The following is an 11,448-nucleotide window of genomic DNA, read 5'->3' as shown; positions in this document are numbered from 1 at the left end:
TTTCTTCACTGTCGTCAAAAGTATATTAAAAGCCAAAAGTATACACACACACACACACATACACACACACAGCATTCACTGAACACATATCGTATGTGTATGTACAGTACAGTAGCATTGCATCACTGTCTCACCAATGAATGCTCTGCAGTGAATGGGTGCCGCCAGAATGAGAGTCCAAACAGCTGATTAAAAAATCACAATAATCCACAAGTAATCCACAGCACTACAGTCCATCAGTTAATGTCTTGAGAAACCGAAAGCTGCGTGTTTGCTTGATCTGTGCATATCTCTCACCTAATTCAGACAAGATTAATTTTTCAATGCAAAAGAAAAGCAATTTTCTTAATAGAGAACTTCAACAGTGTCAAGTTACAACATCTTAATGATGAATTCGTTTTTTTTAAAACATGCAGCTTTTTGCTTTTGTTTGGACTCTCATTCTGACGGCACCCATTCAGAGGATCCATTGTTGAGCAAGTGATGGAATGCAAAATTTCTCCAAACCTTTTCTACTTATCTACATCTTGGCTGGCCTGTAGGGGAGTAAATGTTCAGCAGATTTAAATTTTGGGGTGAACTATTCCTTCATAAATGTACTCATACATCATAGATGAATTTAAAACTCTACTTTCAATAACAACTCTCTTTTTTTTAGATCAGAATAGGTAGTCTATGAGATTTGATTAGATCCAATGGTAAAGTTTTTTCATGGGGGGGGGGGGGGGGTTGTCTTGTAAGGGTACTTGTGATCTTACAAGGGTAAATACACAACTGCTGTTTCAATAAGTTTTACATAGTATTTTATTTACTCTTTACTTCAAAGACTATGTCTAAAAAGGGAAATATTTCATGTATTTGAGGTCTGAGATGTGGGAACGGTGAAGGCAAACATTTAGCATTTTAGGGCAGCGTTGCCGTCTAATCAGCCAATATTGTCTTAAATAGCCTGAATAGCACTTCATCTTTTATTACATGGTATTTTTACCAAATATATTCAATCTTGATTTTTGAAATTTTTTGTGTGAAAATTACAGTTTTGGACAAAAATTGTAAAAAAATATATATATATTTATTTTATATTTAATCTGTATCTATCTGTATTTTTATGCTCTACTGTTAAAATCGGGAGCATTTCTTATTCAAATTATATCAGTTTTTTCCCCCTAGAAAACTCTGCTTTCTTTTTACATTTTGCTTTGATTGCACTTCTCATTTTGTTATTTTTATGTGTGTGTTAATGGAGAATTTGATCATACGCCACGTAACCCAATATTTTTTACTGAAAGGTTTTCTGTAGGGGTGACAGATAAGGTAATATGCTTTTATGATTATAAGCATTTCTTTTTGTATTTATTCCAAGGTGAAAAAAAGGTAACCGCAGAGCCAATCTCTATTATTTTCAATAATGCATGCATGTGTAAGCTTAAGATGCTTTTTGCTGCTTGTATTAGCAATGTTTATCTTTTTCATAAATTAACCCGAGAGAATCAAACTGCATTTGTGAATTAATATATGATGAGGTCACATTATGGATTAATATCATTCTCTGGTGATGGTTTGACCTGTGATGACTTAATTTTGCAGTTATTGCCTTATTTAAGCATTTTTTCTCATATATATATATATATATATATATATATATATATATATATATATACAGTACAGACCAAAAGTTTTGGGTGAGGACTGGATTGTAGAGTCACACTGAAGGCATCAAGGGCTATTTGACCAAGAAGGAGAGTGATGGGGTGCTGCGCCAGATGACCTGGCCTCCACAGTCACCGGACCTGAACCCAATCGAGATGGTTTAGGGGTGAGCTGGACCGCAGACAGAAGACAAAAGGGCCAACAAGTGCTAAGCATCTCTCGGGGAACTCCTTCAAGACTGTTGGAAGACCATTTCAGGTGACTACCTCTTGAAGCTCATCAAGAGAATGCCAAGAGTGTGCAAAGTAGTAATCAAAGCAAAAGGTGGCTACTTTGAAGAACCGAGAATATGACATATTTTCAGTTGTTTCACACTTTTTTGTTATGTATATAATTCCACATGTGTTAATTCATAGTTTTGATGCCTTCAGTGTGAATCTACAATTTTCATAGTCATGAAAATAAAGAAAACTCTTTGAATGAGAAGGTGTGTCCAAACTTTTATATATATATATATATATATATATATATATATATATATATATATATAATGTTTTAGATAAAAATGTTCAGTGTTATTAAAAAAATTTGTCTTCTGCTCATCATACAGAAAAACTTCAATATTGTGAAATAGTTTTTACAATTTAAAATAAGTCTATTTGAATATCTTGTAAAATATAATTTATTCCTGTGACTCCAGTCTTCAGTGTCACATGATCTTCAGAAATCATTCTGGTTATCAATAATATTGAAAATACCTTATTTCTTTCGCATCTCGTCCACAGCGTGTGGGAGCGTTCTGATTGGTCGATTCGGTACTGGCGTCATGAGCGGACCGGCGTGGGCGCGTCGCGTCTTCAGTAATGAACAGCGCATGCGCACTCACTTCTCCGGTGGAGATTATTATTGAGGCCATAGACAGTCAAATTGAGATGGCGGATGGATTGATGATGATGATGTTGATGATGATGATGATGCTGCCACGCGGATTCAACAACGTCCAGAGTAAAGCCCTGACGCATCGGTAAGAATCGTGTTTATAAGCGCGCAGGTGTCGCGCGCCGTCAATCGGTTTATTCTGCTTTATCCCGATGATCGCAGCTTATGAACATCACACACAGATGCGTTATGATGTGTTTCATCAACGCAGGTGCATAATAATGTGTGTGTTAAAAATGCATTTTGATTTGCAAGACTATAATTCTGTACATATAATTGTTTATTTTGGGTAAATGGCCTTTGTAGTTTTAAAGAGGCCCTTGAGGTATCAGATTTTAATATATATTTGATTGCAGTATGCTGTTCAGACCAAGATATTGGATTTTTCCAACATATAAATAAATATTAAGGCACAGCTCATGTCTTAGCTTTATAACCTTCTTTCTATTTAAAGTAACTGGTGTCAGGTTTCAGTCTCCTGGTTGTTTGTCTCCAGTCTGAATAAATATTAAATTATTTTTTTGTGTGATTGACAGCCGTTTGCTTTTGTTTTTATTTTTTAATTTGCATTTGATTCGTATTTCTATAAAGCAAGGCTGGTGTAATTCTTACAGCATTAGAAATGGGTTATTAAAATACCTCTGCAAGTGATTTCTGAATATAAGTTTGAACAGAATTGGTGTATAATTTACACACAGGTGTCAGTGTTTTTTGGCACAGAAAACTGATCCAGTTTCTCTGTCTCTCTCTAGGCATGAGCATTGAACCCTGATAGAAGAGGAGCAGGAGAATGAGACAGCGCTATGCAGATAAAGTGAGTATTAAAAAAAAAACTTAAAAGATATGTTTTAAAATGATTTATACTTTACTGGTCCAAAGTTTGGATTCTCTAGAATTTATAAATGATTTTGAAAGAAGTCTCTTACACAGGAATACATTTAGGATTACATTTCAAAATAGAAAACTATTGTTTGATATTGTAATTTTTCACAATATTACTGTTTTACTGTATTTTTATCAAATAAATGCAGCCTTGGTGAGCAAAATAGACTTCATTCAAAAACATTAAAATTCTATTTTTTTATTATAACACACACACACACACACACACACACACATATATATATATATATATATATATATATATATATATATATATGCATATTAGATCCACTTTTTGTGTGTGTATTGTTTGTTTAAGCTTTAAAGCTAATTAAAAACTAATTAAAAATGTGCATTTAACTTAAAATGTAACTCTATAAACATTGTTAGATGCATTTATTATACCATAAGTCTTTGGGGAAATAAAGTATTCAGCTTTCAGTAATCAATATAATACCTGTGTAATTTTTGCAGTTCAAGGAACATTAAATTAGAATAATATTTAAAGATTATTTAAATAAACTAATAAAACACAGAGCAAAACATACAGATAAAAAGCTTAAAAGTGCCTTGTGTATATGTGAAATGATCCAGTGATTTCCTCCAGTGTTTGTGTATGAAGGGTGGGTAAGCTGATGAGCTCATCTGTGTCTCCTCAGCAATGGCAGCAGGGGCATCGGATGGTGATTTATGGGGCGGTCTTCCTCATCATGACCCTCCTCATCCTCTACAGCTCCAACAGCTCAGCTGATCTTTACAGGCCCTTTAAAGTCAACGAGTTACACCACGCCATCAAACACACCAACCTCAAGAAATGGGCCGGAAAGGAGGGATACATTCCTGTTTACGGCAACAAGGTGTTAAAATTATATTTCTAACCCATCCAGTACAAAAAAACAAATATATATGTATATATATCTATATACAAATATACAAATGTGCGTGTACTGTATATATTTATTATGACCAAACAATTAAAATGTTTAATTATGCAAGAAAACCTTTGTTGCTTTGTTCATCTGAACAACTTATTTAGACTATTTATTTAATGCGATCATGCACACAGTTTAATAAAGCCAAATCTGTTTTTGTCACAAGTAAATACGTTCGTTGACTTAAGACATAACACACAAGACACTCTTTTGTATTTGTGTAATATGAGGAAATAGTTACTGAACGAATCAGTGATCAAATCTGAATGAATCATTTTGGTGAACGAACTGAAAATCAACAAATCTCTTGAAAGAATCAAAATTTCCACCACTAAATTCCATGCAACATAAATTGATTTTTTTAAATGAAGTTTTTAGTGACTCGCCCCGCAAATAAAGTGTAAATTTCTAAAGCCGCCCCAACCCGACCCGCGGGTTATGAGACAACCCGTGCATCACTAATATCACTAATATATATATATATATGTCACGCTGTCTGGTCTCTGTTTCCCTGAGTCTCCACTAGTGGTCTCACTTCCCCATAGGCACCTCACCGTAGGCACTACAATTCCCACAAAGCCTTGTCCCTTCATCACAGTTGCACTCAGGTGTCTTCACTTGATAGTTATTACCCTGCCTATATTTTCTGTTTGTCTTCATGGAGTCCTTTCATTCCGTCACCCAGTTTCCTCGTCTTCCGAGTTTCCAGTTCCAATTCCCGTTCCTGTTCCTTCCCTGTTTGTTTGTCGTTTGGATGGATTTATGGTTTTGACCCCTGCTTGTTGGATTCTGATTTGGATTACCCATTAAATACCACACTGCGTTTGGATCTCTTGTCTCCTGTGTTTCTCTGGGTCCCGATCGTAACAGAAGGACTCCATCAATGTCGAGATCCAGCGGTGTGGGACTTCATACCCGTTCCCCAGCCAGTATGGTGGAACGAAGGGCAAGATACGTCAAATTGACCACCCTCCGCCAAGAGGGCAATGAGGTGGGTGCTATGGCACAAGTGTTCTGGACCCTGGCAGATGGTATGGGATATAATGATGCGGCCCTAAAAGACATCTTCAACACCGGTCTGGATGACCCGGTGCCTCATATGGAAATGGATCAGTTGGACGCTTTTAATTTCTGGGATTTCGTGTTCTACCTACAACATCGGCTTCCGTGGGATACCCCAGCCACTCCTGTCTCTCCCGGTGGGATGGCCGATTCTAGACCGGGGTCTACAAACAGGAGGACCGCCAGCCCAGCGCCACAGCACAAGGTGGTCGCCAGCCCAGCGGTTCCCGTGGACCCTCCGGAGTCGAGTCATGTCACCGTTGACCCTCCGGAGTCAGGGCAAGTCACCGTTGACCCTCCGGAGTCAGGCCAATCACCGTTGACACTCCGGAGTCAGGGCAAATCACCGGTGATCTTCATGGGCAAAGGCAAGTCACCATTGATCTTCATGAGCAGAGTCATGTCACCAATGATCTTCATGGGCAGAGTCAAGTCATCATTGATCATTGATCAATTATCAGAGCCTCCCCACGTCTCTGCTGAACTATCAGAGTCTCTCCACGTCTCTGCTGAACTACCAGAGTCTCTCCACGTCTCTGCTGAACTACCAGAGTCTCTCCACGTCTCTGCTGAACTACCAGAGTCTCTCCACGTCTCTGCTGAACTACCAGAGTTACCAGAGTCTTTCCACGTCTCTGCTGAACTACCAGAGTCTCTCCACGTCTCTGCTGAACTACTAGAGCCTCTCCTCGTCTCGACTGAACTACCAGAGCCTCTCCTCGTTTCTGTGGAACTTCCAGAGCCTCGTCACGTCTCAGCCGAACTCTCTGAGCGCTCGACTGATCCTGTCGTGGCCACGGAGGCCACTCTTAACTTGTTAATTTTTTCTGTTTCAGACTTACCTAACCAGAATTGCTCTCCTGTGTCATCGATCCCACTGTGGTGGTCTTCTGCGCCGCCTGAGTGGGCTTCTGCCTTGACCGCACGGATGTGGTGGTCTTCTGCGCCGCCCTGGTGGGCTTCTGTGGCAACCGCACGGCTCCAATTCCTCCTTGCTCCTCTCTGGATCCCTGCCCTGTCGGTTTGGCCCCTGGGACACTGAACGTTATGTCCTTCCTGGACTTGTGTTTTGTTGTTGTTTTTTTTTTTTTTTTTTTTTGCTCCTCTTCTCTCTGTTTCCATCTATGGACCTGGCCCTCCGTCCCTCCCCCTGATCCTCCGCCGGTCCACCTCCCTCCTGGGCTCCTTGTTTTTGTTTTTTTTGCACTTCTTGTCTCTGTTTCCCCATTTTACCTGGCCCTCCGTCCCTCCCCCTGGTCCTCCGCCGCTCCACCTCCCTTCTGGTCTCTGTGTTTCTTGGTCTCTTCTTGGGTTCGGGTGGAGCATCTGGTAGCTGCTCCGTGGAGGAGGGGGTAATGTCACGCTGTCTGGTCTCTGTTTCCCTAAATCTCCACTAGTGGTCTCACTTCCCCATAGGCACCTCACCGTAGGCACTACAATTCCCACAAAGCCTTGTCCCTTCATCACAGTTGCACTCAGGTGTCTTCACTTGATGGTTATTATCCTGCCCATATTAACCGGTCTTTTCTGTTTGTCTTCATGGAGTCCTTTCATTCCGTCACCCAGTTTCCTCGTCTTCCGAATTTCCAGTTCCAATTCCCGTTCCTGTTCCTTCCCTGTTTGTTTGTCGTTTGGATGGATTTATGGTTTTGACCCCTGCTTGTTGGATTCTGATTTGGATTACCCATTAAATACCACACTGCGTTTGGATCTCTTGTCTCCTGTGCTAATTTAAATAGTTTTTTTATGAACATTCTTCTTGTAAACCTCCATTTTAAAATACATCTTGGGTGAATGTAAATGTATTTAAAAAATTATTATTTTATCAATATACATATTTTTACTTTGAAATTTAAAAAATTTAATTTTAATTTTATAAAAATTATTTTAAAAGTAAAATAAATAAATAAATAAATAAACAAAACAAAATAAAAATATTTGTCCCAAAAAATGTATTAAGAAATAATTTTAAGTAAATATATAATATATATATATTTTTTAAATAGTTATATTTTGATAATTATTATTATCAATATGTAAGTTTATTTTAACATCTATATTAGAATTATAATTTTTTGACCATTTTCTGTATATTTTGTATTATCTGATATATTATTTGCTGAATGGAAAAAAAAACCTTGAAGTCTTCATTAAATTATGGATTAACAGCTAATTAATCAAATAATTAATAATAATAATGAAAAAATAAAAATAACTTAATTTCTAATTAATTAGAAAAAATATGTATATTTATTATTATTATTATTATTATTATTATATATTTTTTGCAGTTTGGAAAAATGCAGTAGAAATTTAAATGACGGCTCACAGAAGTTGCTTCATTGTTGTTTCAGAGCATGAAGCTGCACTGCCATCAGTGTGCGTTAGTGACAAGCTCCAGTCATGTGTTGGGGACTCACGCCGGAGACGAGATCGACCGCACAGAGTGCATCATCCGCATGAACGACGCCCCAACCTCTGGCTACGAATCAGACGTGGGGAACCGGACCAGCGTGCGCGTCGTGGCTCATTCCAGCGTCTTCCGTGTGGTTCGCAAACCTGCCGAGTTCCTCAATCGCTCAGAGAGCCCTGCCATCATATTCTGGGGCCCGTCAACGAAGATCGGCCGCGAGGCGAAGGGAACGCTGTACCGTCTGATCCAGAGAGTCAGCATGACCTACAGTAACCTGTCCTTCTTCCTCATCTCTCCCAGCAAAATGCAGAGGTTCGACACACTCTTTCAGAAAGAGACCGGCCGAGACAGGTACACACCTTCACTTCCTTTAGGGCACTTTCGTTTGACATGTTTATGCATGGTTTTTTTTTTTTTATTTTTTTTTTTTACATTTTTTCAATGTTATTTTGTTGTTTTGATTGTAACTATAACATTAATTTAAATATTCAAATGAATCCCACATTTTTGTAATACTTCAAAGATGAATGTACACTGTTTACAAGTAAGCTACTTTTTAATTTAAGGCACCATGAAATCGCTTTTATTTTTTTCCCTAAAAACATTTTTTTTCTGGATTCTGTCTTTTTGGTTTAATACAAAGTTATCTTCAAAAATATTGTGTAATGAAATGAATTTGCAAAACAATTGTATTATTTATAAACAATAAAATCGATCTTTTAAATGTAATAATATAATTAGTTTGCAACAAAACACTGCATTTTTATTTTCATTGTATTCATCAAAAACAGAAATTGTATACCGTATTTTTCGGACTATAAGTCGCACCTGAGTATAAGTTGCATCAGTCCAAAAATACGTCATGACGAGGGAAAAAACATATATAAGTCGCACCGGACTATAAGTCGCATTTATTTAGACCCAAGAACCAAGAGAAGACATTACCGTCTACAGCCGCGAGAGGGCGCTCTATGTCTTCAGTGTAGACTACAGGAGCAATGAGCAGCATAGAGCGCCCTCTCGCGGCTGGAGACGGTAATGTTTTCTATTGGTTCATGTCTCTTAGTTCATTTCTCTCGGTTCATGTCAAATTAATTTTGATAAATAAGTCGCACCTGACTATAAGTCGCAGGACCAGCCAAACTATGAAAAAAAGTGTGACTTATAGTCCGGAAAATACGGTACTACAAGTATATAGTTTTTGTTAATATTTAAATTTCATTTTCAATTCTCTGGTAAATGTGTAGAATTTTTTTTTTTTTTTTACATTTTTATTAGTTTGAAATAAAGTACTTTTTATTTTAAACAATATGTTAATGTATTTTGTTTATTTTTATTTTTGTTGTGTTTTGTTTTTAATTAGTTTTTTAAATTGTATATTTATTTTATTTAATAATAAAACCTACTACAGCAAGGTTTTATATATATATATTATATATATATATATATATAGGTTGTATAATATGTATTAAAATAATAATAATAATATTGTGGATTTATTTTTTCAATAAATATCAATATCAATCTAGTTCTAAAACAATACAATACAACTTTATTCTATTTTTATATATACAATAGAAATAAAGACATCTATATAGACTATATATATATATATATATATATATATATATGGAGAAATTATGCAAGCTTAAATACATAATTAAATATAATTAATCACAACAATTAATAAAATAAATACAGTAATTAAAGGTATTATATTTAAAGTAAATTAAATTAAATTATAATATTTAAATATGCAATTATATTTTAACATTTACAACCATCCCTAAATTGTTCTATATTATATTGCTGGAACAGAAATTGCTATATCTTTCAGTGTTTGTTCTCGTTCCACAGAAAAAAGTCTCAGTCCTGGTTAAGCACAGGCTGGTTTACCATGGTCATAGCCATAGAGATGTGTGACAACATAAAGGTTTATGGGATGGTGCCGCCAAACCATTGTGGGTAAGATGAAATAATTTGACCTTCAAAAGGTGCAGTCTCTAATGTTAATGGGGCAACAGTAAATCTCATCATGCCAATTATTTTTCATCATTTTAGTCTAAGAATGTATCAATAGAATATAGTCCCTGAAATACAGTTTCCTGTAGGAAGCGTCCTCAGCCCAAACGGATGCCCTATCACTATTACAAACCCAGAGGTCAGGATGAGTGTGTGATGTACCTCCAGAACGAGAGGGGGCGCCGCGGATCACACCACCGCTTCATCACTGAGAAACAGGTGTTTGCACACTGGGCCAAGCAGTACAACATCAGCTACAGCCACCCGACCTGGTGAGAAACACGTCCCACATGCTGGCTTTCTGTACCTCTGTGGCCTTCTGATCCAAGATGGCTACCATTTCAAATCGCCTGCTGGTTTCTCTTTGATCTGGATCAGTGGCTGAGCCAAAATGGAGGCCATGCAGGGATCCAGGAAGTGGACAATCTTAGTTTTCCTTAGGAATAGGAACAGATGATGGAACGTTTATTGTCATAAGCATGACAGTTACGTACTACTGCCATGAAGTTTTCCTAAGCCTTCTCTTACACAGTTTTTCACCCACAATCGGTCATTTCTCAGACAATGCAGGCCTTTTGGTTGGAGAATGAAACAGAAATCCTTTATGTCAGTTGCCAAATAGGAGATTCATTCACATCTTGTGGTACAATCAACACATCTGAATGTTAGTCATGTGAAACTACCAGGGAATAGGAACGAGAATTTAACAACTTTACAAGATTAAGAGTATATTTTATTGTGTAAATAAGAATGTCAATTGTTATTCCAAAAAAAAAAAAAAAAACATTTGTACAAGTTTATATGGTTTTAAAATGCCCTAAAAAACACAATATTACAAGAAAATACAAAAAATTCAAATAAAAAAAATAAATGTAAACATTAAATCACATCATTTTCAGATGAATAGGACATTTTCTGTACTTTTTGGGAAGGTGTTGAAATGGAGAGCTCTTTATGGCTTTATGAATGAAGTTATATGAAACCTAATGTCAGTCAAAGTTCTAGATTATTCTATAATTCCATTTAATACGGCTCTAGAGCTTCTCTGAATCATCCACTCTAAGACATGTCCGGGTCATTTTTCACCACAAAATTTGAAGAAATAAAGGAAACCAGGCCTATATAAAGTATTTAAACACATTTAACAGCCAATTTTCATTACTGAAATTAAATTACATTTAAATTGTACGATACATGTAAAGTATACATCATAGTAATAGTTGATGCACTAAATGCAATATATGCTTATTGTGATTATTATTACTGTATTTAATTATACAGGAGTGTTGTTATGGTTAACTATACTACAACTAGTTTTCGTTATTTGAAATGATACTGAAATAAAATAAAATAAAACATCTGATTAAAAACGTAATTTTTAAATGTTGCTTTGGCGAATAACTGAAATAAGTTTAAGTTGAGTTGCTTTCAAAAGTGAACGTTTTCAAATTTTAATGGTACATTTTTAAAATGAATAAAGCTGAAATTAAAATAAATAGCAATATTAAAAATGCTTATAAAATACACAACAGAATTAATAAAATTTAA

General features: G+C 36.3%; 1 protein-coding gene across 1 annotated transcript; it reads left to right on the top strand.

Annotated features, from left to right (window-relative positions):
- Positions 1 to 2,576: 2,576 nt before the first annotated feature.
- st6galnac6 (ST6 (alpha-N-acetyl-neuraminyl-2,3-beta-galactosyl-1,3)-N-acetylgalactosaminide alpha-2,6-sialyltransferase 6) lies at positions 2,577 to 10,771 on the top strand. The gene is made up of 6 exons (XM_059525826.1): positions 2,577 to 2,674; positions 3,342 to 3,403; positions 4,131 to 4,328; positions 7,820 to 8,229; positions 9,736 to 9,843; positions 9,990 to 10,771. Exons 2-6 carry the CDS (start codon positions 3,380 to 3,382, stop codon positions 10,174 to 10,176), a joined length of 927 nt encoding a protein of 308 aa, XP_059381809.1. The 5' UTR covers positions 2,577 to 2,674; positions 3,342 to 3,379; the 3' UTR covers positions 10,177 to 10,771.
- Positions 10,772 to 11,448: the final 677 nt, after the last annotated feature.

This window comes from Carassius carassius, chromosome 36, assembly GCF_963082965.1.
Source record: "Carassius carassius chromosome 36, fCarCar2.1, whole genome shotgun sequence".
Lineage (NCBI taxonomy): Eukaryota > Metazoa > Chordata > Actinopteri > Cypriniformes > Cyprinidae > Carassius > Carassius carassius.
Note: the sequence above shows the minus strand (reverse complement) of the source record. Positions and strands in the feature narration are given on the sequence as shown.